Genomic DNA, 27,976 nt, shown 5'->3' with positions numbered 1-27,976 from the left:
ACCCCAAACATCAACACCACCGGTACTGGGAAGCGCTGGGTGCTGCCGTACCACCTCCTCCATCCAGAGAGCTGTGTGCAGAAGGAAAACTACATTTCCCGGCGACCTCTGCGGGGCAAGGCGCGCGAGGGAGGGCGGGAATGGGGCGGGCCTCTGTGTGAACAGTTTTTCTATTGGTGCGTAATCCAGAGGGCTGTGTAAACCAGTGGGCGATTGGACGGGCTCTTGCACGTTCCGTGGCGCCGCGACGACCCGTGGTTTGACTTGTTTTTCGGTTGAGCTCTCGGCGTCTGCGGCTCTGGGCGGCGTGAGTAGGGTTCCGGGTTCCGGAAGGGGGGTCAGGGAAGGGGTCTGTGGAGGAAAAGGCGGGGTGCGGTGAAGTAACTGCGAGAGGAGTGGGAAGGGAAGGGTTGTGAGTTTGAGAGGGCTCGTCGGGAGGCCGGAGGGAACCGTTAGCATCTGCCAGAGGGCTGGGGGCGGGGGAGGGCGCTGGAGGATGGGGGTCTGTGGTCACCGGGGGGTCAAGACGGGGAGAAATGAGTACGGAATGTGGGCCCCTGGAATTCCCTCACCCTCCTCCGGTTTTAGCCTCACTTTCCTCACTTGCAAAATTGAGGGGTAATAAAAATACTAAACAGAGTTGTGGAGTAGAGAAAACAGTAAGTGTCCAAGTGCTAAGCAGACGTTAATTGTAAATAGACAAGCTATAAATATATATACCTAAACAGGGGTATCACAGGGATGGATAGAAGCTGGCTGAAGCTCAGTAGTTTGTCTATAAACAAGGGTATCGTTCTTTCGGGAGATAGAACCATGTTCCCACCTACAGGGAACGTACACCATCGTGGGAGAGGTGGTAGCCACAAAGAACTCTACTGTGTTCAGTTTTAGACAATTACAAATGGGATTCTTTTGCAGTTAGTTCATTTTTGGATGGAGAGACGCAGAGAAGAGATGGAGGAGGTAGTATATGAGTTTTCATGCGGAGATGGGATTTCTTTAAGTGAGATTATGAGAGTGCAGGGAAGTATGGCCCGGCTGGAGGGAGGCTCATGAACAAAGGCACGGAGGCAAGGTTATCTGGAAACCAAGGGCACGTTAGGGGAGTGGAGGGAAATAAGGTAGGAGAGGTAGGTTTGGTCCTTCAATTTAAAAAGCCATGACGTTTAGGCAGAGTTTGATGTAGTGCATTAAGCTATCAGGAGCCATGGATGAATGTAACGACTTTTTAGAAGATGGTCCAGGAGAGGGGCCGGGAGGTAAAACAGTGAAGCCATTGTAGCAGGGTGGGTGGGAAGATGTGGAGATCCTGAGTTAACATGGCCATTGTCCGAATATACAGGATTTTCATACGGTTGGATGAAAGGGTCAAGAGAAGGAGTAATGAAATGATGAATTTAAATTTTCAAGTCCAACGTAGAGTATGGATATCAAGGGGGAAAGCGGGGGTGGGATGAATTGGGAGATTGGGATTGACATATATACACTATTGATATTATGTAAAAAGATATCTAATGAGAACCTACTGTAAAGCACAGGGAACTCTACTCACTGCTCTGTGGTGACCTAAATGGGAAGGAAATCCGAAAAAGGGGGGATATATGTATACATAGAGCTGATTCACTTTGCTGTACAGTAGAAACTAACACAATATTGTAAAGCAACTATAATAAAAATAAAATTAAAAAAATAAAATTTCAAGTCAGGTGGTTTGGAAGATGCTGAATTATTAACAAAACTATGAAAGAAGGAATATGTTTGGATGACAAAGATGCTGTATTTGGTTTGGGAAGTGTTAGCTTTGAGGTGCTAAAAAATATGTGACTTGAATGATTTTTTTTTTTTTAATATTAAGGAGTTTTATTGGTCAATTTTGACCAAATCTTTGGGTTCATGACCCAGGAGTGAGCTGCTTCAGTCTGGGATTTTTTTTTTAAAGTTAAACATTTCAAGCTCCAGTGGGACATGTAGGTGAAAATGTCTGTTACATAATTGGAAATTCAAGTCAGGAGATGGAAAGAGATGTCATTTATTGATTAAACAAGTACTTGTTAGTTGCTCTTTGGCAGGTAGTGTTTTAGATGATAGAGATAATCATAAAAGCAGTGGGAATAATGATGTTTCTGAAGAAATGGATAGAGGAAGCAGTAAAGAAAGTTGAAGACAGAGCCTTTTTTTTTTTTTAATTTATTTGGCTCCGCAGGGTCTTAGTTGCGACATGCGGGATCTAGTTCCCTGACGAGGGATGGAACCAGGCCCCCTGCATTGGGAGCGTGGAGTCTTAACCACTAGACCACCAGGGAAGTCCCTGAAGACAGAACCTTTGGAACCAAGGGTGTAAATTTTTCAGTGGAAACAGCAGTCATCTGCATTTATTGAGTGCTTAAATGTGTTGGACACATGCTCAGCCCTTTTGTTCATTTAATCCTTACACCAACCTATGACTTCATGCTATTATTATCCCCATTTTCTAATAAGTAACTGAAGTTTAGAGAGGTTAAGTAAAAACTTGCCTGAGATCACACAGCTAATAGGGGACAGAACCTTGACTCAAATTCAAATTTGGGGCTTCCCTGATGGCGCAGTGGTTGAGAGTCCGCCTGCCAATGCAGGGGACACGGGTTCACGCCCCGGTCTGGGAAGATCCCACGTGCCGCGGAGCGGCTGGGCCCGTGAGCCATGGCTGCTGAGCCTGCACGTCCGGAGCCTGTGCTCCGCAACTGGAGAGGCCACAGCAGTGAGAAGACCGCGTACCACACACACACACACAAAAATTCAAGTTTGTCTGATTTCAGAGCTCTCAACAACAAAGCAGTATTTTAAAAGGGAGATTAACACTGTCCGGCACACAAATCCAGGAGTGACTTGTTGAATGGAGGAGGATGGGAAACAATAGACGCAGCACATCAAAGATAATATCAATGGCTTTGTGTTTATCTTAAATTTAGCATGATGGGTCCTCTACCTTAATATCCACTTAATTTCTCTTGGTTATTAGAAACTTTCTGCATCTTCCTCTCCTATAATTTCAGCAAAAGGACTGTAAATTTGTTTTGCATGTAAATTTGTTGCAGTAAACCTTCATACTAAAGCTGTTCTTTTGTGTGCTTGTCCATCGAAATACTAAACGCCATTCTGATTTTATTTGAAAATAATAATAAGGAAGAATGCCTTCATAGAATTTCAGGGTTTGGAACTACTTTAAAGAATACTGCATTCTAAAACATCACATTCTTGGGTATTCCCTGGTGGTCCAGTGGCTAAGACTCCACCTTCCAATGCAGGGGGCATGGGTTCGATCCCTGGTCGGGGAACTAAGATCCCATATGCCCAGCAGTGTGGCAAAAAATAATAATAAATAATAAAACTTCACATTCTGATGCTGTCGGAAGCACATCTGATGCTGGTGGGGAGGGACCTCTCTGTACGTCCTGTACTTTTTTTCTGCTCCTGACCCTTCATTCTGAGTTTTTGTGTATTTGACAGGTGGGAAAGGACAGCATGAACTTTACCCCGACGCAATCCCCTGTCTGCAGAAAGTAAGACATTTGCTTATTTTTGAGTTGTTGAAATAAAGAATCCAGACTTCTGTCACCTTAGTACACATTGGCTTAGGAACTAGAACAGTTTTGGATTTGGACTATATTAGACATCATTTCTCTAATTATGTGGAATTTAGATTAGAAACTAGGACATAGTAAATGTTAACACAAGGATACAGGCATTTTTTGTGGGTCTCATATGGTGCCAGTGGACCCTTGGATTACAGAGGAAACAACCAATAGACAAACAGAGGGGACTTTGGAATTTGCCTCTGTGTCAACCTGCATGAGGCCTCATCCTCATCCTCATCGCCACACTCTCGTTTGCAGAATCTCAGAAATACCTCTTAGTTTATCTATTAACCTATATCCCAGAGTTATAAGGCAACACCTTTTCAAAACATGAAACTAAGTACATTAATATTTCTGTTGTGAGCTTTTAATGATTGAGAAAGTATTTGTTCTTCATGCTAGCTGAAAGTGGATTTCAATGTCTTTCCTATACGTGGTCACTTATTAAAAGTGCTGCCCAGGGCTTCCCTGGTGGCGCAGTGGTTGAGAGTCCGCCTGCCGATGCAGGGGATACGGGTTCGTGCCCCGGTCCGGGAGGATGCCACGTGCCGCGGAGCGGCTGGGCCCGTGAGCCATGGCCGCTGAGCCTGCGCGTCCGGAGCCTGTGCTCCGCAAAGGGAGAGGCCACGACAGTGAGAGGCCTGCGTACCGCAAAAAAAATTAAAAAAAAAATATTGCTGCCCATAACCTTCATTAACTACAACTCTGGGCTTCTGGTATAAAATTTCTCTACTCTGTGGTCTATTTTGTTGTTGTATAATAAATTGCAGGCAGCCAAAGTGGATTAAGTCTCACATGAGGATTTCTCCACTTCTGAATCATTTGTTTTCTAACTTTCATTGTTTTCAGCTTAAGTCTCTTGTTTGCTAAAAGCAAACAAACAAACAAACTCTCTGGTCCAGGCTTTGATTAGCCTTTGATCTCGGCTGGTCTTGGTCCATGTAATTTCAAGTCTCTGATGCTAGAGACTAGGGTCTGATTGGTCGTGGGGTTACTGACTAGACTGTATTTTCTAATCCTGAATCTTTATCATGCCCTTCCTTAATAATTTTCCCACTTATATATCTACCCGTAAAAATAAACTGTTCTATTATGCACGTTCTAATCTTAAATGGCAATATCATCTGTATATGCATCTACATACATTTTTGCATTTAATATTTGGATAATTCATTCATATACATGTATCTGTAATTCATAGTTTCTGTAACTTTGAGAATATTCCATTGTATGAATATACCATAGTTTATCCACTATCCTATCAAACAGACATTGGAAGCTTTGCTGTTTTTGTTACCACAAATAATGTTGTTATGAACATTTTTGGATGTGTTACCTTGTATGTCTGTACGGACAAGAGAAATTGCAATTTTTCTAGATTGTGCCAATTTACTGTCTGTAGTTTCACCAAATTACACTCCATCAACAGCATATAAGTGTTCCTATTGCTGTATGTCTTAGAGTATCAAATTTTCTGACTATCACTATATGGTCTTACTTAGTTGATATTCCTTTTTTTTTAATGATATTTTTTTACTCTCTAACTTGTATTTTGAATCCAGCCTTAAACCTTTAATACCTGGAAAGCAGTTCGTAAGATTATTCACGAACCTGTAACATCAAACTTTCAAGGTTTGTGAGCACCTTAATTATAAGCACTTTAAGGACATAAACCTGATTTTTAATTTAAGAAATTGTAACATCTCATAAATGTTCAGACAGTTTATGAATGTGTTCTTCCTAATCTCACACAGGCTGACGGCTCTCCCCAAGCATGAGGCTTCCGGTGGCTTCAGTGGCCCCACCAGGTGGAAGGGGGTATCTTTCTCCGATTCCGTGCAGTCACCTCCCTTGCCTTCAGTGGAAGATCATCTGGCCATCCTCTGCCCTTCTCAGGAGCTTCTAGAATATTATCAGAAGATGATGTCTGAGTGTGAGGCAGAAAACGAGGGCCTGTTGAAGAAGCTGGAGCTGTACAGAGAGGCCTGCGCAGGGCAGGTGAGGAGGAGCTGGTGCACCCTCGCACCCTCTGAGTGAGCCCGTCCGTTGCTGAGAAGGCCTTCGAGTGCCAGCTGGTGTCACAGTATACGTGTCAACATTCTCTTTTTAAAAATATTTATTTATTTATTTTTGGCTGCATTCGGTCTTCGTTGCAGTGCATGGCCTTCTCATCGTGGTGGCTTCTCTTGTTGTGGAGCGCAGGCTCTAGGCTCGCGGGCTTCAGTAGTTGTGGCACGCGGGCTCACTAGTTGTGGCTTGCAGGCTCTTGAGCGCAGGCTCAATAGTTGTCGCGCAGAGGCTTAGTTGCTCCGCGGCATGTGGGATCTTCCCGGACCAGGGCTCGAACCCATGTGCCTTGCATTGGCAGGCGGATTCTCAACCACTGCGCCACCAGGGAAGTCCTCAACATCCTCTTTTGATCCCCTCCACCCCAGCCGAGCTGCCCACCCTCTGGGTGCCCCGTTGGATCACGATGCCCTAAAGTGCTGCATCTCTAAAGTCTTCACTCTTTGTCTCTGCTCCTCGTGCACCTCTGGTTCTCTCTCCCTCACGCCTGACTTCGCTTCAGTGTCGCCTCCACAGCTCCTGGCTCCTCAGTGTGCTCAGGGCAGCAGGGCAGCTTCTGGCCACTGTGTCCCACTTCTAACCCGAAGCCCATGGGCTTCTCTCCAGTAGTCTAGTTGCTGTGCTGCTGGCACGCGGCCCTGCTCCTCTGCGCCCCTTGCCCGGTAGAAGCCCTCCCTGTGGCTTAACCCCGTCCTCGACCACCTGTGTCCTGGAGCAGGGCTCCTCAGCCTTGGCCTTACCGACGTGAGCACTGTCCTGTGCGTGCAGGATGTGTAGCAGCATCCCGGGCCTCTACTCTCTGGATACCGGTAGCCCCCCCCACCCCCTAAGTTGTGACAGTCCAACATGCCCCCAGACATTGTCAGATTTCTCCTGGGGGCATAGGCAAAACCACCCCAGTTGAGAACCACTGTCCTAGAGAGGTCACAGGTCGTTACAGGATAAATTCACGGTAAACAAATCATCTGTGTCCTCAGTCGCCACGCAGCAGTTCTCTTACCCATCAGTGGTCGGCTCCCCGTCCCTGCACGCCTGTGCCCTGCCTTCACTGCTCCCTTCCGGCCCTCAGGCCCCCTCTCTCCTCAGGCAGCCTTGCTTCCCAGTTCACAGAGGGGACACCAGCTTCCTGCCCATCCACACACAGTCACCTGTGTCCGTATCCATCTCCTCCTTGCCGATCCAGGGACCACAGTGAGCTGAACCGATCCCGCACTTTTTCTCTTCCCCATCCCCCTTTCCTTCCTAAGAAACCCTGCTTTGCTACCTCGCCTCTTTGTGTTCTGGGTTTTTTTTAATTTATTTTTTGGCCGTGCTGCACAGCTTTCAGGATCTCATTTCCCCAACCAGGGATTGAACCCGGGCCATGGCAGTGAAAGCCCCAAATCTTAACTATTAGGCCATCAGGGAACTCCCCTTTGTGTTCTGTTTTTAACCTCTTGCCTGACATTGGCTTTTCCTCCTCAGTATATGGACAGATTCAAGTCTTTCCCAACAAAAGAGAAAGGCATCCCTCTAAGCTGCACCCCCAGCTACTCTCTCAGCAGGGAGGCGCCTTCTTTCCCAGCCACCCTTCCGGAACAGTTTGACTTCATCACCCACTCGGTGACTCCTTGACTGCGGTTGGGTCCTGTCCTCGCTGCTCCACCTGTGGACTCCAGGACCTGTTGCCAAAATCACCTCATCTCTCTGTGCCCTTTGCAGCGTTTGTCACTGTCGACATCTCCTTTCCCAAAACTCTGCTCCCGTCTTGATTCTGGTGTCATTTTTCTTTCCCAGTGGCTGTCCCGCCTCTGACCAGTTCTCAGTGTCCGTTAACAGCTCTCCTTCCTAAGTCTTCTGAAGTTCTTCCCGATTCCACCGTAAATGATCTCGTTTTATCCATGCGTTGTAGTTCTGCCTATGGGACTGTGACATCCAGGTAACTAGTGCTGGCTCGATCTCCTCCTGAGCTCCAGGGTGGTTTGTCTGTATCTGAACGAACCTCCTTTTCCTCTGCCCGCCCATGCGTGCGCATAGACCACTGCCTTTTCCCTCCGTCCACCCATCTCTTAACTTTTCTTTATTCTGTGGCTTCGTGACTGGCGTCATTGCCTGCAGTTCTGTCCAGCCCTGCCTTCAGTCATTCGCTAAGACCCATTGATTCTGCGTCCTGAACGTCTCTCAGTCCCTTCCAGCCACCTCATCACTGTTGCTGCCGCACTATTCAAACTCCCGTTTCCTCTCACCTGAGCGTCTTCCACGGTCCCAGCCTCCAGAGCCACACCGCCCCGGCCGCCTCTCACTTTCCACTCCAGTGATGCCGAGGTGCTCGTGGTCGGCCAAGCATTTCTGGCTCTTTGCTGGTTCGTGCTGGTTTACCACGCTCTTTCCCGAGAGCACTAACCTCTGCTTGTCTCTAACGATCTCCCTTTCAGGCTCCAGCTTTCTGGTGGTGGACTCTGACTTCCCCATCAGGCTCCAGAGATTCTTCTCCTGTCGTACCTTCCCCCTCTACCATTTTACCGTGCGTGCTTCTCCATTACATAATTCTTGCATTTTAATTGTTGGCATGTCTGTCTCCCCACACAATTCCTCAGCTTTGTAGGCAGGAATCATACCTTTTCATCTTTGTTTTCCAGAATTTCATAACAATGCTTCTTACAAAGAAAGCATTAAAAAAAAGTGTGACTAGAACAGGTGGATCACGTGGCGTCCTGGGTTCTGTCATCTGTAAAAGGAACCGTGAGAGCTCTGACGCTGAATGCAAACGTCACGCTCACTTTGTAGTTTTAAACTTGTCTGTACACAGCCTGTTGTTGTCATTTGGATCCTGTACTGCTGAAACCATCCACTTTGTAATATTTCTACATGAACTGACTCCACCACATCCAACGAGAGATACTCCGATGAAGCCCAGTGTCTTTTCAACTACCTTTTTCCCCAGCATAAACTTGAATGGGATTTGCAGCAGAGGGAGGAAGAGATTGCTGAGCTGCGGAAAGCTCTGAGTGACGTGCAGGTCTGCCTCTTCCAGGAGCGGGAGCATGTCTTACGCCTCTACTCAGAAAACGACCAACTGAGAATCAGGTACCAAGTGGGAGAAGGGAAATGTTGGGTGTATATTTCTAAATCAAACTCAGTAAGATACATTTCTCTGTGGTCCTTCTCTTAGGTTGCATTCCCAGGGGACAGGCTCTGAGATGGAGATTTTCCTGCACGATGGTTAGCAGGGAGGCTCTTGGAAGAACAGCTGTGAGCAGATTTGGGTTGAGGGAGAATTTGAACTGTGATAGAGAGTCCACCGAGGTAACAGAGGCCTTAGCCAACCCCACAGGGAGTGCTCAGTCATTGCATGCAGGCTGCCACCAGGGAGATAAGCTCGGGAGAGGCAGCCCCCTTCCGCCAAGGGCAGCTCCCGGGTTATGGGCATCTTGGTCCTGAAGGTGGCATCTAAGCAGTGTTCCATGGCATCTGCTACAGAGCACTTTTTTTTTTTTATTGTGGTAGAATATACTTAACCTAAAATTTATCATTTTTAAGTGTAAAGTTCAATATCAGTAAGAACATTCACATCATCGTGCAGCCATACCACCATATCCACCTCCAGAACTTTTTCATCATCCCAAACACTGAACCCTAACTCCCCATTTCCCCTCCCCCAGCCCCTAGTAACCACTATTCTATTTTCTGTCTCTATGTGTTTGACTATTCTAGGCCTCATATAAGTGGAATCATACGGTATTTGTCTTTTTGTGTCTGGCTTATTTCACTTAGCATAATCTTTTCAGGGTTCATCCACATTGTACAACATATGTGTCAGAATTTCATTCCTTTTTAAGGCCAAATGATATTCCATTGTATGTATACACCACATTTTGTTTATCCATTCATGTGTTGATGGACATTTGAGTTGTTTGAACCTTCTAGCTGTTGTGAATAACACTGCTCTGGACATGGGTGTACAAATACCCGTTCAAGTTCCTGCTTTCAGTTCTTTTGTGTATCTATCCAGAAGTGGAATTGTTGGATCAAATGCTAATGCTGTATTTAATTGTTTTGAGGAACCAGCATACTGTTTTCCACAGTGGCTGCACCATTTTACATTCCCACCAGCAGTGCACAAGGGTTCCAATTTCTCTTAAAGCATGCCAGCACTTGTTTTCCATTTTAAAAAAATAAATAAATTTCTTTATTTTTGGCTGTGTTGGGTCTTCGTTGCTGCACACAGGCTTTCGCTAGTTGCGGCGAGCGGGGGCTACTCTTTGCTTCAGTGCACAGGCTTCGCATTGCAGTGGCTTCTCTTGTTGAGGAGCACAGGCTTTAGGCGCGCGGGCTTCAGTAGTTGTGGCTCGCGGGCTCTAGAGCGCAGGCTCAATAGTTATGGCGCACGGGCTTAGTTGCTCTGCGGCATGTGGGAATCTTCCCAGACTAGGGCTCGAACCCGTGTCCCCTGCATTGGCCGACGGATTCTTAACCACTGTGCCACCAGGGAAGTCCCTGTTTTCCATTTTTTAATAATAAGCCATCCTTATGGATGTCAAATAGTATCTCATTGTTATTTTGATTTGCATTGCCCTAATGATTACTGATGATGAGCATTTTTTCCATTGCTTATTGATCATTTGTGTATTTTCTTTAGAGAAATGTCTATTTCAGTCCTTTGCCCATTTTTGAATCGAGTTGTTTTTTGCTGTTATTTAGTTTTAGGAGTTCTCTATCTATTCCAGATATTAATCCCTTATCAGGTAAGTGATTTGCAAGTGTTCTCTCCCATTCTGAGAGTTGCCATTTTACGCTTTTGATAGTGTTCCTTGATGCACTAAAGTTTTTAGTTTTCATAAGGTCCAATTTGTATATTTTTCCTTTTATTGCTTCTGCTTTTGGTGTCAAATCCAAGAAATCATTGCCAAATCTAATATCACTGTGTTTTTTTCTAAGAGTTTTATAGTTTTCGATCTTACATTTAGATTTTTGATCCTTTTTTTTTTTTTTTTTTTTTGCGGTATGCGGGCCTCTCACTGCTGCGGCCTCTCCCGCTGCGGAGCACAGGCTCCGGACGCGCAGGCTCAGCGGCCATGGCTCACGGGCTCAGCTGCTCCGCGGCATGTGGGATCCTCCCGGACCAGGGAACGAACCCGCGTCTCCTGCATCGGCAGGCGGACCCTCAACCACTGCGCCACCAGGGAAGCCCTTTGATCCATTTTGAGTTAATTTTTGTACATGTATTAGGTAAGGGTCCAACTTCATTCTTTTGCACGTGGATACCTAGTTTTCCCAGGACCGTTTGTTGAAAAGACTTTTTCCCCATTGAAAGTTGAAAATCATTTGACCATCTATGCAGAACTTATTTCTGGGCTTTCTATTGTATTTTGTTGATCTATTTGTCCGTCATTTTACCAGTACTGCACTGTTTTGTGTGTGTTTTGTTTTGTTTTGGCCACGTTGCATGGCATGCACGATCTTAGTTCCCTGACCAGGGATCGAACCCGTGCCCCGTGCAGTGGAAGTGTAGAGTAGTAAGCACTGGACTGTCAGGGAATTCCCTTTGTTGTTGTTTGGAGTACCACACTGTTTTGATTACTGTAGTTTTGTACTAAAGTTTTGAAATCAAGTAGTGTGAGCCCTCCAATTTTGTTCTTTTTCAAGGTTATTTTAACTATTTGGAGTCCCCTGAGGTTCCATACGAATTTTAGGGTAGATTTTTCTATTTCTGTAAAAAATGTTGGGATTTTCATAGGAATTGCACTGAATCTATAGATAGCTCTGAGTAGTATTGACATCTTAATGTTACATCTTCCAATCCATGGACACAGAATGTCTTCCCATTTGTTCTTTCATTTCTTTCAGCAGTGTTTTCAGTATGTAAGTCTTTCCCTTCCTTGGTTAATTCCTGCATGTTTTATTCTTTTTGATGCTATTGTACATCAAGTTCTTAACTTCCTTTTCGGATTGTTGACAGTTTACAGAAATGCATGTTGAATTTGTGTTATGCTCCTTTGCTGAATTCACTTACTAGTTCCAAGAGTTTTTTGCTTGTTTGTTTTTTGTGGAGCCCTTAGGGTTTTCTATGTATAAAATCGTGTCATCTGTGAACAAAGGTAATTTTATTTCTTGCTTTCCAATTTGGGTGTCTTTTCTTTCTTTTTCTTCTCTACTTGCTCTGGCTAGGACTTCCAATACTTTGTTAAATAGAAGTTGTAAAATGGGCATCCTTGTCTTGTTCTTGGTCTTAGAAGAGAATTTTCAGTCTTTCACCATTACGTATGATGTTAGCTGTGGGTTTTTCATATGTGGCTTTTATTGTGCAGAGGTTGTTTCCTTCCATCCCTAATTTGTTGAATGTTTTTGTCACAGAAGGGTGTTGAATGTTGTCAGATGCGTTTTCTGTATCAGATGATGATCGTTTGTTTTCTTCCTTCATTCTGTTAATGTGCTGTATTACTTTGATCGATTTTCATATGTTGAACCATGCTTGCTTGCATTCCAAGAATGAATTCCACTTACTCATGGTGTATAATCCTTTTAATCTGCTGAATACCAGTTTGCTAATATTTTGTTGAGGATTTTTATATCAGTGTTCATAAGGGATATTGGTCTGTAGTAGTTCTGTAATGTTTGTCTGGCTTTGGCATCAGGGCACTGCTGGCTTCATAGGAAGTGTCGCCTTTTCTTCAGTTTTTGGAAAAGTTTGAGAATGATTGGTGTTAGTCCTTCTTTAAATGTTTAGTTGAATTCACCACTGAAGCCATCAGGTAGAGGGTTTTTCTTTGTTGGGAGGTTTTTGATTACTGACTTAATCTCCTAATAGTTTCAGCCTTGACCTAATGCAGAGCTTCCCTGGGCTATACTGAAAGCTCACCTTCCACATCACCTGATTTATGGGTCAGAGTAATGTTCCAAAGTATGGAAAAGTTGTCTCCAGAAACTGAGGAGTTCTTCCTGCATTATGCTTCCTTCTTGGTGGTGGTAGGTGTGAGATGCAGGAATTTGTCCTTGCCAGTATCCTGGCAAGCCTAGATCAGAATGCTAAAACTTCACTGATGTGTTTTGTAGGGTTTACCCCTGACCCTTTAGAGCTCATGTAAGGTTCTAACACACTCACCACTTCTTGTCTATCCAGTCTGATTTAATATGGTATCTCAGTAGTGAACTGATGTGATGTGTGGAATGGCCAGATCCAGGTCCTTTTGGACAAATTTGATAGAGAGCAGAAGAGTTAATGAGGTCCTAGGAAAGCCTGTGAAAGTAGACTGTTGCTCACCTCACAGGAATGAGAACTGCTCTGGTCCTGTTACGAATGGGAAGGAATACATTTGCTTAATCAGTAGCCACATGCTGTATACCTAAAACCGAGTTACTTTGCTCTAGCACAAAGACTGCTACATCTGGCACAGTCATCGGAATTGGACCTGCTTGGTAGTAGTCCACTGTTACTGTGTGGTTTTGCGTGAGTCACGCTTGTGAATTGATGGGGATTTGATGGCGACCTCCACCCCTGCACCCTTTAGGTCTTATTTGCCATCGTGGCTGGGCTGGGGTGGGGGTCAGTTTCACAGGCTGCCACTTGCTTTAGCACAGAAGCTAAGTAAGCAATTTGGAGGCTTTGCCAACTACCAATTATGTCCATTCCACTTATACATTTGGAGATGGGGGAAATGACCACTGACTGGGTCTGGATCCAGTGGAACCACTTTGAGCTTGAGCTGGACCTGGGCCAAAATTCCATTTATTGCATGGTTCCCAAATGCCCTAGAAGATGCTTACGTCACCAGGTGTCAGAGTCAGGTCAGACTCCGTGCCCAGCAATCCTTGAAATGTCTGGGTACTTCCTTTCCCACAGTGTACAATTACTTGAATCAATGGCATAGGCCCTTGGAGGTAATGAGGGAATCATTACAATGTACACTTGCTGTGGTATCACCAGGTCTTACTTCCTGGGAGATCCAGCTTCCCCTTTAGGTAACAGTTTCTGGGTCTTAAAACTAGCAGAGGTATGGAAAATGGGTCAGAGATTGTGAGTTTGTATAGAATATGCAGCCCCCAGCTCCCCCCCAACTTTTTCTTTTCTTTTTTGGCTGTGCTGTGTGGCCTGTGGGATCTTAGTTCCCCAACCAGGGATGGAACCCATGCCCCCTGCAGTGGAAGTACGGAGTCCTAACCACCGGACTGCCAGGGAAGTCCCGTCCCCCCCCGCCCCGTCTTTAATTTTATTTAATTGTTTAAGCTATACTCTGTTGACCACTCATCTGTCTTGCTCCTAGGAACACTGTGTTCTGTAACACATCGTATCAGTCTCTGAAATGTCATTTTAAAATTTGCTTCCTTGGTCCATTTCTGGTATCAACTGACTTTGGTTGGGTTCCCTGGAAAACAAACTCTGCAATGGAGATTTGCTTGCAGGAGGTGTGTTGGGGAGTGCTCTCAGGAATAAACCACCTGTGAGGGAGTAAAGGGAAGTCTGAGTGGGCAGAAGTTGAACTGCGATTCAGTTACAGCAGGCCTCAGTCACTGCCATGGGATTGACATATATACGCTAATATGTGTAAAATAGATAACTAATAAGAACCTGCTGTATAAAAAAATAAATAAAATTCAAAAAAAATTTAGAGGGAAGGTCTAGATAAATCCTATTTAATTTTAGTTAATTAATTTTTTGGAGCCTGTTGCAGATGCTGACTCCTCTCTGTTGACCTTTTTTTAAAAAATTTAGTCTTGGCTGCATTGGGTCTTCATTGCTGCATGTGGGCTTTTCTCTAGTTGCGGCGAGTTGGGGCTACTCTGTTGCGGTGCGCGGGCTTCTCATTTCGGTGGCTTCTCTTGTTGCAGAGAACGGGCTCTAGGCTCGCGAGCTCAGTAGTTGTGACTTGCAAGCTCTAGAGCGCAGGCTCGGTAGTTGTGGTGCACGGGCTCTAGGCTCACGGGCTCAGTAGTTGTGGCTCACGGGCTCTAGAGCGCAGGCTCAGTAGTTGTGGCGCACGGGCTTAGTTGCTCCGCGGCATGTGGGATCTTCCCGGACCAGGGCTTGAACCCGTGTCCCCTGCATTGGCAGGCGATTCTTAACCACTGTGCCACCAGGGAAGCCCTGACTTTTTTTTAAATTGATGTATGTAGTTCATTGACAGTGTTTCAGGTGTACAGAAAAGTGGTTCAGTTATACATATGTATATCTATATGTATGTATGTGTACATATACATCTATTTTCAGATTCTTATATAAGTTATTACAGAATACTGAGTAGAGTTCCCTGTGCTATACAGTAGGTTCTTGTTGGTTATCTATTTTATATATAGTGGTGTGTATCTGTTAATCCCAAACTCCTCATTTATCCCTCCACTGCTTCCCCTTTCATAACTGTAAGTCTGTTTTCTATGTCTATGAATCTATTTCTGTTTTGTAAACCATAAATTTGTTTTCTATGTCTATGAGTCTATTTCTGTTTTGTAAATAAGTTCATTTGTATAATTTTTTAGATTCCACATATAAGTGACATCGTATGATATTTGTCTTTCTCTGTCTGATTCACTTCACTTAGTATGATAATCTCTGGGTCCATCCATGTTGCTGCAGATGGCATTATTTCATTCTTTTTTATGGCTGAGTAATATTCCATTGTGTGTGTGTGTATGTATGTATGTATATGTACCACATCTTCTTTATCCTTTCATCTGTTGATGGACACTTAGGTTGCTTCCACATCTTGGCTATTATATTCAATAAATAGTGCTGCTGTGAACACTGGGGTGCATGTATCTTTTCAAATTAGGTGGTTTTCATCTTTTCCAGATATATGCTCAGGAGTAGGATTGCTGGATCATATGGTAATTCTATTTTTAGTTTTTTAAGGAACCTCCATACTGATCTCCATAGTGGCTGCACCAATTTACATTCCCACCAACAGTGTAGGAGGGTTAATCTTATTTAATTTTAACTTGAGGTTATCATTGCTTTAACAATAAATGAGGGACTTTCCTGGCAGTCCAGTGGTTAAGACTCCGTGCTTCCATTGCAGGGAGCATGGGTTCGATCTCTGGTCAGAGAACTAAAGATCCCGCATGCAAGTGGCACCACCAAAAAAAAAAAAAAAAAAAAAAGTCAGAAGGGAGAGCCTTTAAACAAAAATTTACTTACTCTGGACACTGTTTGCTTATTCTGTGAGAATTGCAGGGGGCTAGAAGACAAGAAAAAGATTCAGAATCTCTTGGCTCTTGTGGGAACAGACACTGGAGAAGTGACCTATTTTTATAAGGAGCCTCCCAACAAAGTAAGTAATCCTTTGTATAGCAGGGTGGGCATGGCTTTTACAAAATAGAAGCTGGGGTCCATAATCAGGAGAATTTTGGTACTTGTTAAAGAAGCTAGAAGGAGAATTAGCTATGGTCGTCTCACATTTACCTAAGTTTTCAAAGCATTTTCTCTAATTACAAAGAGCTTTGTGGGTTTTTTTCTTTTTTTTCCAAAAACCTTGCAAGTAACATTGTTTACCCCGTTTCACCATTTGGAAACCTAAAGCTCAGAGGAGAGGAGATGTTTTGGATGAGATTAGAGAGAACAGCAGGAGCAGACTTAGTGTGGGAACAAGTTTCAATACTAGTTTCTTTTTAAATTTTTGTTTATACTGATTACAAAATTAATGTATGGTCTTTGTTAAAACAACACACATATTTCCGGAATCTAATATAAAAGTGGCAGTTTCCCATAATTCTGTACCCCAGAGATAAAGCTCTTTTTCCATTCATATAGAAATACTTGTGTATTTGAGATTTCCATTTTTTCACTTCTGTAAGCAGTTCTTCAATGAGCATTTTTATGCATACTTCTGTGTCTCTGTTACTTTCCTAAAGGACCTTGTCAAAGGTTGCTTTTTTTTTTGGCCGATATTGCCAAATAACCCTGAAGTTTTATTTTTTCATTTATATCACCAACACTGGTTTTATCCAATTTATATTCAAAACACTGGGTTTTATCCAATTTGTTACTTTGTCCACTTGGGTCTCTCATATGCATGACATCCTCATATGATTGTATCAATTTTTGACCAATTTAATTTACAAATAATGTTTAATCTGCTGAACTAAAGCTAAAAAGTGAAATACTGCATTTATAAGAAGGCTATTTCTGTACCTTTTTTTTTCTCTTTTTTTTGATTCTTCAGGTCAGCATTCTCCAAAAGACTATCCAGGCTGTAGAAGTATGTGAACAGAATGAATCTTCAGCTTTCAGAGCAGGTACCAACCACATTATTAGAAATTCACATTGATGCAGAATTAAAAAGCACAGTACAAATAATTAGAAACTTTTTCATACTATACAGTGATAATGAATGTTTGTAACAATGCCTCTGGTGGTCTGAGGTGTTATTGAGCTGCCTTTTTTTTTTAAACCTTTCCATGATGTTTTAATGAAGTAGAATAAAAAATATATTATTAACATGCTTATGGTGATAAGTCATAAAACAGATTTGGACAACTTCTGGAATCACAGACTATTAATTAGCCTCTCTAAGCCTCAGTCTCCTTATCCTTCTCTCTTTTTTTAATGGAAATCCCAATTTTCTTTCTTTTTTTTTTTAGTTGAGATATAATTGACATATAACATTAGTTTCAAGTGTACAACATAGTAATTTGATATTTGTATATATTACAAAATGTTCACCACAGTAAGTCTAGCTAACATGCATCACTATGCATGTGGTTACAAGTTTTGTTTTTTCTTGTGATGGGAGGTTTTTTTGTTTTGTTTTGTTTTGTTTTTTGCGGTACGCGGGCCTCTCACTGTTGTGGTCTCTCCCGTTGCGGAGCACAGGCTCCGGACGCACAGGCTCAGCGGCCATGGCTCACAGGCCCAGCCGCTCCGTGGTATGTGGGATCTTCCCGGACCAGGGCACGAACCCGTGTCCCCTGCATTGGCAGGCGGATTCTCAACCACTGCGCCACCAGGGAAGCCCGATAGGAGGTTTTAAGATCTATTCTCTTACAAAGAAAATGAAAACTTTAATTTGAAAATATATGTGTATCCCAATGTTCACAGCAGTATTATTTATAATGGCTGAGATATGAAAACAACCCAAGTGTTCATCAATAGACGAATGGATAAAGAAGATGTGTTGTATATATATACACAATGGAATACTACTTAGCCATAAAAATGGGTGAAGTCTTGCCATTTTCAGCAACATGGATGGATTTAGAGGGCATTATGCTAAGTGAAATAAGTCAGAGAAAGACAAATATCATATGTTATCACTTATATGTGGAATCTAAAAAATATAGCAAACTAGTGAGAATAATAAAACAGAAACCGTCTCACAGATACAGAGAACAAACTAGTGGTTACCAGTGGGGAGAGGGAAGGGAGGAGAGGTGAAATAGGGGGAGGGGATTAACAGGTACCAACCACTATGTATAAAATAAATAAGCTACAAGGCTATATCGTACAGCACAGGGAATATAGACATTACTTTATAATAACTATAAATGGAGTATAATCTATAAAAATTTTGAATCACTGTGTTGTACACTTGAAACTAATGTTGTAAATTAACTGTACCTCAATTTAAAAAAAGAAATAAGCTTTTTTAAAAAAATATTTATTTATTTATTTTGGCTGTGCTGGATCTTAGTTGCAGCACGTAGGATCTTCGCTGTGGCATGTTTAGTTGCGGTATGCAGGATCTTTAGTTGTGGCATGCAGGCTTCTTAGTTGCGGCATGCACGTGTGATCTAGTTCCCTGACCAGGGATTGAACCTGGTCCCCCTGCATTGGGAGCACAGAGTCTTAACCACTGGACCACGAGGGAAGTCCCTAAATAAGCTTGTTAAATTATCTAAAGAATGAAATTATGTTTAGTGCAATTTTAGTGTTGCTTTTTTTTTGCGGTACTTGGGCCTCTCACTGTTGTGGCCTCTCCCGTTGCGGAGCACAGGCTCCGGACGCGCAGGCTCAGTGGCCATGGCTCTTGGGCCCAGCCGCTCCACGGCACATGGGATCCTCCCGGACCGGGGCACGAACCCGTGCCGCCTGCATTGGCAGGCGGACTCTCAACCACTGCGCCACCAGGGAAGCCCAATGTTGCTTATTTTTAAAATCATCTTGTCCATTGAAAATTGGGTTATACATTATAACTAAAATGTTTTGGATTTAGTATTTTTATTCATTATCCTTTCTAATTAAATAAGATTTTACAAATAAAATAGACAACTCCAAAGGAAAATTGAGTAGTGTATTCTTCAGAAAGATGAATATTACTATCCAGATGACATCCTAGCAGAGTTCCCTTAAGAGATTCCTCTTTGAACAATTTAGCACTATAGTTATACATTGTTCTTTTTCTTCCTTTCCTTCCCTTAGAGATAAAGGAAACCAAACGCCTCTGCAAAGGTAATGTTGATGCTTGAATAGCAGAAAGAAATCTAAGTCAAGGTCTCCCCTCACTTTTATGTTCTATTTTAGATTCTAAAGGCAGCAGGAGGAAACCAGCAGTGAGACAGAAGGAGGACAGTGCCCAGCTGCACCAGAGGGACGTGCAGACCCTCATCCTGCAGGTACAGACCACAACCATTTCTGTCCACCAGTCTGGCTCGGGCACCAGGTATGCCGAGTGCCTCCTTACCCACGTGGTCCATCCAGATGCCATGTGATTGGAAGGCTGAGGTTGTTCCTAATTTCCCAGGGTTCTGTGTTACAACCGTTACTCTGTATTCCACCATTCTAGCAGTGCTTTTCTGAATCTGCAGTTCGTTCCGCTTGTAGGCCGAGCCCTCCCAACAAAGCCGTCACGGTCAGAACTCCCTCTGCAGCTGGCGCCGGGACACACAGATCTGCAGTTGTCTGTCCCGATACACTGACCTTCGCAGATGAGTCCATTTGTCTGGTGCCTGTGTTCTAAAGTCTAGGAAAGTAGCAAGTCATCCTCTAACCACCTGGTCTCTGTATGTCACTTGCAACCATGATTTTTCATCTAGTTGCACTCAAGTTCCTGTCCTTACCAGGGGGCGTATTGATTTAAATGACTGTTTCTACCTTTGGCCAGTAGCTCCATTTGGGGTTGTGATGGCCAGACTCAGAGAAGGAAATTACATTGTACTCTTTCTGCTCTCCTTTTTAAATTTAACAATGAAGAAACGAGTCATTCTCTCTCTGTGCAACTAGGAAGTCTTAAAAGGGAGACGGTCCTAAAAGTCCAGAAAGGGAGATGGTGAGAAGGTGAGAGTCCCAGTTAGGGGAGACTGGCTTTTCCAGCTTTCCTGGTGTGGTGTAGGTGTTTTGCTTGGTGTGGACAGAGTCTGTTCTTGTGTAGCCTAAGCCCACTTGTAAGACAGTGAAGAGGAGTCCAGCTGAGATTTTTCTCCTGTTTGTTGTGCTGCTGTGCTTTTGTTTGTGGGGTTTTTGTTTTTAAATTGTTCTGGAGAAAGGCTCACTTAGAGGTGAGAAGTGAGTGGGGGCAGGGTGGGAGTGGACACCTCGCCCCTTTGGCCCGTCCAGGTGGAAGCGCTGCAGGCCCAGCTGGAGCGGCGGAGCAGGCTCTCGCAGGAGCAGGTGGCGGGGCTCCTGGAGGAGAGGCGGACCCGCATGGAGGAAGCGCAGGCTCGTCAGCAGAGGGACCGGGAGAGAGTCGCAGAGCTCACCAGAAAGTGAGTGTTCAAGAAGGCCGCCGCCAGCGGGTTTAAGGTGTTCGCCGGCCGGTTTAGAAGGTGGCAGTCCTGCCCGTTCCGGCACAGGGTCCTGGCGTTGAGGACGTCTCTTGTCAGACGCCTGCCTCTCTCCAGGCTCCTGGGTGCGCTGATGCGATGCTTTTCCTGAAGGGCTGGGGGGATTCCACACACCCCCCTCAACCTGTTTGCGGGTTTTAGCTTGATCTTATTGTCAAGAAACGTCCTTTTCTCCACTGATGTGTTACCTGACTCAGTATAACATACGCACACGAAAAAATGGAAACTATCTGAACCTGCTGTTTTGCCCCGGACCCGCCTGCCTGTCCCCCACCTTTCTGCAGTCTGCTTTCGTCCCCCCGTTTTACTAAGTGTGCCCTCTCTGACGTCATCACTCATTTCTTAATTTCTGTGACCAGTTACCTCTGCACAGTCCCAGCTGTAACGAGTGTCTTTCTGTGTGCCTGGACCCTCTGATCGCCCCCTCTTTGAAATTAGTCTCCCTTGGTTCCTGCAGCACCTGTCTTTCCCTCTTGTCTAACCCTCCTCAGCCTTCTGTCTGCTTCCAGTGGCCAGAGCTGGGCTGTAAAAGCATCTTCAGGTGAATATGTTTGAACACCTCAAATTTACTTTGATTGAAACTCAACTTTCTCTTTCCCAACAAGCACCCCTCCCCCACCTCAAACCTGCTACTTCATTCTTTTCCCATTTCTTTTTTTTGTGTGCAATTTATTGTATTTTATTTATTTTATTTTTGGCTGTGTTGGGTCTTCGTTGCTGCACATGGGCTTTCTCTAGTTGCGGCGAGCGGGGGCTACTCTTCGTTGCAGTGCGTGGGCTTCTCATTGCAGTGGCTTCTCTCGTTGTGGAGCACGGGCTCTAGGCGCACAGGCTTCAGTAGTTGTGGCACACGGGCTCAGTAGTTGTGGCTCGCGGGCTCTATAGCACAGGCTCAGTAGTTGTGGCGCACGGGCTTAGTTGCTCCGAGGCATGTGGGATCTTCCCAGACCAGGGCTCGAACCCGTGTCCCTTGCATTGGAAGGTGGATTCTTAACCACTGCACCACCAGGGAAGCCCCCCATTTAGTTTAATGCTGTCACATACACCTAGTTTACCAAGCTTGGAACCTCAGGATGATCTTCGACTCCCGGCTCTCTTGTTCCCTAATTCTAGACCCTGTCAGGTGTGAGCCTGGGAAACATGTACAGTCCATTCTCTGCCCTGTGTTTCTTACCACCTTGGCCCAGGCTGTGTTCTTGTTTAAATTGTTGCAGTAACTAACTGTGCTTCCTGGCACTGGTCCCCTTGTGCTCTGCAGGCCTCCTCACTGCGTGTTTCTTCTGATGGAGTCCCTGCTGCCTCAGCCCTCAGGAGCCTCAGCCCTCACTCTCTGCTCCTCTGTGGCTGTAGTTCCCCTCGTTCTTCAGTCAGACTAGTAACACTTTTGTTCACAGAGCACTTGCGGTGTAGCAGGCCCCTCGCTATGCAGTGTCACCCCTTCTCTGACACCTTTCCCAAGCAGAGGTGCACGTCTCCTCCCCCATTTCCCGTGATGACCAGCATGACCGCATGGTGGCCCTTTTCACCTTCTCTCGTAACTGTGTCTTTGTTCCCAGGGTCTTGCTGTAGCCTCTTCCCGCCCTGTGTGCATAACAAATAATGTTTGAACATTTGCTGATCTTTAGCTTACCTTCTCTTTTCTGCATTCAACTTCCTACACTTAAAAATATTTTTTCGGGCTTCCCTGGTGGCGCAGTGGTCGAGAGTCCGCCTGCCGATGCAGGGGACGCGGGTTCGTGCCCCGGTCCGGGAGGATCCCACGTGCCGCGGAGCGGCTGGGCCCGTGAGCCGTGGCCGCTGAGCCTGCGCGTCCGGAGCCTGTGCTCCGCAACGGGAGAGGCCACAGCAGTGAGAGGCCCGCGTACCACAAAAAAAAAAAAAAAAAAAAAAAAATTTTCATGTTGCATTCTTCATCCTGTTGTGTTTTTTATTTGTCTTCTCAGACTTTTTTTTAGTGACTCTTCCTCCATTTTAAAGTGTGGTCACTAAAATTGGAGGTGATACTCAAGTTGAGCTCTCTGATCAGTGCAGGTAGAAGATGCATCCCAGCCCTCGGCAGGCTCCGCTTCTTTTACATAGTGTCACGTTTGCATTTGGCTGGTACTTCTCCATTTTTATTCTTGGTATTTTGTGCTTAAGCATAGCAGCTCCACTCTTTGTTGGGTTTTAATTGTTTTTAAGGGAACGATATTTTTAAATTGTCACAGTAAATTGTAATTTTATATCTGTCTTCCAGATTATTAATAACCATCCTAGTTTAGCAACATCTGCGTATCTGAGCACACAATCAGCTCCTTCCATTAGATCATCATCCTGAGAGTATTGAATGGCATGAAATCCAAGGCCATTAATGGCTGCCCTTTAGGTGTCACTTTCAAACCATTTGTACGCTAACAAGATCATGCTTTCCCAGTTTATAACTGAGACCATAACATAAGATAGAATAAAATAACTTGTTGGAAGCAAGAGCAGTCCTTGTGGTATCTGAATCAATTTCTCCCTCTTTATACACGTGTGAACGTACCTAAATAAGGATATATATGTGTATTTTCTGTATATAATATATATATTCCTCTGGTGACAGTTACCTTTCTGGCATTATGTTATCATTTTCCCCTTATCTCTGTACTGTGCTACTCAGGAAAAGAACTAAGTGGATATGACAATATTTGTTCAGTGGAAAACTGCAGTGGTTGCCTCATGGTATTTAATACCCTTTGCAAGCAGTTTGATCATTTGATACAGTATTTTTCTAGCTGTTGATATTAAACTAATGAGTTCTAACTCTTAGGGATATTCATTTTTGAAGATGGAAACATCATTTGCCTTTTCCTAAATCTCAGCAGGAATCTATTTAGTACCTGTGTGTATCCAGTAGTTGGTACTGTCCTTGATGATCTAGTGGTATCGGGGCAAAAATAAATGATAAATAAGGTTAAGCAAGTGTCAAATTACAGCACAGGGACGTAGATTTAAAGCGATGGTGGAATATCAGAGAATGGAGAGGCCGCGTGGGCGGAAGTTGTTGAGGTGCCTCCAGAGAGGAAGTTGATCTCAAAAAAAGGCCAGGATTTGATGTTGGGCAGCTGACATGTGGAGCACAGCACAGAAAAAAGCCAAGCTGTTCTGACATTTTAGAACTCGTGTTAACCGTCATTCAGAACACCATGGTTTAGTTCTTTATTGTGAAGTCTGGTGCCTGGGAAAAGGCCATACTTAGGCTGTGTGTAAAAATTTCTATAGTCCTTCTAATTATATCACCTGAAATCAGCACTCGGGAGAAGATCTGTAATGACCAGTCTGTGAACCAGTGTCGATGCCATTATACTTTGTCCAATGAAGTATGTAAGATCGCCAGTGAACAGATGAAGCATGTTTTTAAAACTGCTAATAATATTTCACAGAGTTTACATATTGTACCATCTTTAAAGGACCTGTGTCTTTGCTTTGTTTGGAATAACTGTGTCACATGTGCCGTAGAAACATCTTCATGTCCACATTTGTACATTCTTTCCTAGTCTCCATCACACCAAGGAACTGCTCTATGAGAGCACCAAAGACTTATTGCAGCTCAAATTTGAAAACCAAAATAAGGAGAAGTCCTGGATGCTTGAAAAGGATCATTTGATGTCTAAGATTAAGCAATGCAGGGTGCAGTGTAAGAAGAAAGAAGATAAAATTGGAAAAGCTTGGCCGGTTCATGAGAGTCATTACAACCAAAATGAATACATTAAGGTAGTTTCCTCGGTCTTCTACAGGATTTTTTTTTTTCTGGAATTGTTGAAAGAACTCAGAGAATTTCAAAGAACCTAGTAATTGTCCAGTAAGATCCATTCAGTCCGGGAAGCTCTTGTAGCAGCAACCTCAAGAAGTAGGTTTCAAAGAGTAGCTCATCGTTATAGTGTTTGCAGATTCAGAAAATTAAAGTCTGTCTTGATCGATAAATTCATTCAACAGCTACTTGTTGCAGTCCTACTCTGCGCAGTAAACATTCTAACGGGTGAGAAGGAGCAGCAACATTAACAAATAAGCAAGAAAATGATGGGTTATTAAAAAGTGGTACTGGGAGTTCCCTGGTGGCCAGTGGTTAGGGTTCTGGGCTCTCACTGCCGTGGCCCTGGTTCAGTCCCTGGTTGGGGAACTGAGATCATGCAAGCCACGTAGCACGGCCAAAAAAACCCCTCAAAGATTAAGAAGTGGTACTAAGGAATAAAAGGGTTGTATGAAGATGATATATTGTTGTTGGAGGTGTACTTTTGTAGAGCAGCCCAGGGACAGCGTCTTAAGTCTGGTGTTGTTGCTGAGGCCTGAAACACGGGATGAGCTTGCCGAACAGACCCCAGGGAGGAGCATCAGGCCGAGGTGAGAGCCGGCCGGTGTGAGGGAGGAGGTCGCTGTGGGCGTGGAGGAATGAGAGCCGAGCTTGGGGGTGGGCGGCCCTCACGTGGGGCCTTCCTGGTCCTGGTGAGAGGACGCAGCTCTCAGCTTTTCTATGTCTTTGAAGGATTGTGTGTAAGGAAGTGACTTCTGATTTGGGTTTTTTTTTTTTTTTTTTTTTTTCTGCGGTATGCGGGCCTCTCACTGTTGTGGCCTCTCCCGTTGCGGAGCACAGGCTCCGGACGCGCAGGCCTAGCGGCCATGGCTCACGGGCTTAGTTACTCCACGGCATGTGGGATCTTCCCGGACCAGGGCACGAACCCGTGTCTCCTGCATCGGCAGGTGGATTCTCAACCACTGCGCCACCAGGGAAGCCCCTTGATTTGGGTTTTTTCAAGATCATCCTGGCTGCTCAATGGAACATGTGTATTTTAAGTGTTGTTGATGTTTCTTCCTTTTTAAAGAAGAACTTCAGAAATGTGTCCCAAAACGTATGTTGTAATGTCTTACTTGGTACAGTTCTGAACTCCATTATCTGACTCTTCCCAGAGCCAAAAATATTTGTTTTATTTTAAAGAATTTCTACTGTGTACACTTTAGGAAAAAAGCGAAGAATCCTCTAGAAATAGGTTTTCAGACATTCTCCAGTGTTCCTTGCTGGAGTCTTGTTGCTTAACTCATTTTGTACTTCTAGAAATCCTTTCTTTCCTTTCTTTACCTAAGTGCTATATGAGTTGTCTGAATTCCAGAACAGAGTATTAACTTCTTTTTCCTTTTGACCTGCAGTCCCTGAAGGAAAAGATAGTACAAGAGAAGAAGCTGTCCAGCATGTACCAAGAGCAGTGCATTTCCCTGGAAGAAGAACTTGCCCAGATTCGTGAGGAGGAGGGGGTCAGGAGAGAGATCTTGAAGGTGTGACGCTCTCTGTACTCGCGACGGGGTGGGCGGTGCGGCTGGCGCGGCGGTGCTCCCTCAGCTCCACAAACGCCCTCCTGTGCGCCTGTGTTTAGGGTCGCACCAACAAGATGGGGAGGCGTCTACAGGTCATGACGAAACGCTGCGAGGCCTTGGAGAAGCGACGTGTCTTGGAAGTGGAAGGCTTTAAGACAGATATTAAGGCTCTCAAGCAAAAACTGAAAGACTTGGAGCAGGCGCTCTATAAGGTAGTTGCTCCTGGATTTTACCAAGAGGGAGAAAAGAGGTGCAGGTGAGCAGATGGGCGCGAGGGCCCCTCAGAGGAAAGCTGGGCCGCATCCCCACCCTTTCACTCTCACAACAATCAGTTTACACAGTGCGTGCCGGGGGGAGGACAGAGCAAACGGAAGTAACTAAATGATGGCATCGTCAGGCTCCCACCTACGCTCAACGCAGCAGAAGCGTTCATGCCGCCCAGTTCACGAAGTAGAGTCAAAGAACTGGGCCTGCGGGGAATTCCCTGGCGGTCCAGTGATTGGTACCCGGCGCTCTCACTGCCAGGCCGGGGTTCAGTACCTGGTCGGGGAACTGAGATCCACAAGCTGCACGGCGCGGCCGAAAGCAAACAGAGAACTGTGTCTGTGTCACAAATGGGGAAAGTGAGTAGCTGAGCTGAAAAGCAATTTTTCCTGTCAGACCCGGCTTTGTGTAGAATCCTAGTTGCCCTCAGTGCCCCCTTGGAGAGGTTTAACCGGCCATCCACGCACCCTGAATGATCACCGGGCGGCAAGCAGGCTAGTGACAGAAAAGAAGGGATGCTTTCTCTCGTTGTTTGGCAAACTTACTAATAACGTTTATATTGGTCTCCTCTTTTTACTCATTGTTAATTGCTGATCGACCTCTATCTCGAGGCTCCTTTACTGTCGTGTGCGAAAGCAAAGCGTCTCATGCCTTTTGTGCCTTAATTCTACTCCATATTTTCCTTCTTTTAGCCAGTCACTAAACTAAGGATCGGAGCTATCCTATGTACTAAGAGACTCATAAAAAGGAGCCAGCAGAGCCTGGTCTTTATGACTGGTTTCTCTCCTCTGGCATCTGCCGTAATCATTTCTTCTTCTTTTCAAATCTCTAGGCAACACTTAACACCCGGGCAAACCAGGATCTTGCCGTCCTGTGTGAGGTTCGTGACGGCAACAGACGGGCACATAAGATACAAGGAGAACTGAAGAACCTCAAGTCCAAAGTGTTCAGCCTGGAGAACGAACTTAGACTCTGCTGATGTTTACTTTTTAGGACGGGCACGCGTCTGGTAGGCACAGAGTCGTCTAGAGCAGCGGTATCCATTGTTATAAAGGCAAGGTGAAGGTCAGCTTTGTTTGCATCCTAAGCTTTATGGTTTTTGCTGTCCTGTTAACCTTTTCTGTGTTTTTTTTTTTGGGGGGGTGGCTGGGGGTGTGATTTGGTCTGGATTATAATCTGAATTACAGACTTTCCCCACATTATTTCTCCCATTTATAATGACAGGGTTTTTTTGTTTTTGTTTTTGTTTTTTTTTAAGAAGACAATGACAAAAAAGAAAGCATTTTTGCTGTGAGCTTGGCTGAGTGTTAGTGAGAGGAACGCCTACCCCAGGAGATAAAGACTCGGGTCTCAGTTTGCCTTTCTCCTGGGCAGAGGGCAAAAAGGCTGCAAATCACAGCCCGTCAAATGCGAATAGGCCGCAGCTCTGTCAGCCCTGAGCTGTAGGGCCTGAGTTCCTTTCTGGACACCCAATCTCAGGAAGTTTCACCAGAGGGCACCAGAGGCCCTACTCTTAAGCAAAATGTTTGTCTAGGAAAGAAAGGGTGCCACTTCAGTAAGCATGAGTGAAACTTCTGTGATACTTGTATGAAAATTTCAGTATTTTACCAGTACTATGGTTTTTTAAAAATAATGTATATATTTTAATTTAGCGATTTTTCAATAAAATATATCATTGAAAATATTCTATTTGAGTTTTTTATAATTTCTTGTTAAGACCACGTTTACACTTCATTGATGACTCAGTTTACTTACCTAGTCCATGGTTTCTACAGTGCTGTACAAGTATTAAAGTTCTCCTAAATGCATCCCTTGAAATCGTCTCGTTTTGGAGGTAGCAAAGATGGTGTAAGATGACGACACTAAAACTGTATCCGTCTTTTCCATCTCTGTCCTTTTTCTCGGCAAATAGCTGTGCGCTTGGGGCAGAGTCGTCGTGAATGTACCTGGACGGCCTCTGGGAATTCAGCTGGTCTTGGCTTAGTCCAGCATCGTTCTGTTACCCAGGACAAAGG

At 44.6% G+C, this 27,976-nt stretch overlaps 1 protein-coding gene across 3 annotated transcripts; it reads left to right on the top strand.

The window, feature by feature from the left end:
• Positions 1 to 196: 196 nt before the first annotated feature.
• On the top strand, positions 197 to 27,768 carry CCDC77 (coiled-coil domain containing 77). 3 transcript variants are annotated; one of them, XM_067008406.1, is made up of 13 exons: positions 232 to 307; positions 3,487 to 3,539; positions 5,177 to 5,246; positions 5,369 to 5,612; positions 8,605 to 8,747; positions 15,826 to 15,922; positions 16,814 to 16,886; positions 19,111 to 19,202; positions 20,143 to 20,291; positions 23,888 to 24,104; positions 25,533 to 25,658; positions 25,757 to 25,909; positions 26,794 to 27,648. In XM_067008406.1, exons 4-13 carry the CDS (start codon positions 5,535 to 5,537, stop codon positions 26,938 to 26,940), a joined length of 1,275 nt encoding a protein of 424 aa, XP_066864507.1. In that variant the 5' UTR covers positions 232 to 307; positions 3,487 to 3,539; positions 5,177 to 5,246; positions 5,369 to 5,534; the 3' UTR covers positions 26,941 to 27,648. The 3 variants fall into 3 exon arrangements, with proteins under 3 accessions (XP_058937333.1, XP_066864507.1, XP_066864506.1); XM_059081350.2 differs by lacking the exon at positions 5,177 to 5,246 and having other exon boundaries at positions 197 to 307; positions 26,794 to 27,768; XM_067008405.1 differs by lacking the exon at positions 5,177 to 5,246 and having other exon boundaries at positions 238 to 307; positions 8,695 to 8,747.
• Positions 27,769 to 27,976: the final 208 nt, after the last annotated feature.

This window comes from Kogia breviceps, chromosome 12, assembly GCF_026419965.1.
Source record: "Kogia breviceps isolate mKogBre1 chromosome 12, mKogBre1 haplotype 1, whole genome shotgun sequence".
NCBI classification, from domain to species: domain Eukaryota; kingdom Metazoa; phylum Chordata; class Mammalia; order Artiodactyla; family Physeteridae; genus Kogia; species Kogia breviceps.
Note: the sequence above shows the minus strand (reverse complement) of the source record. Positions and strands in the feature narration are given on the sequence as shown.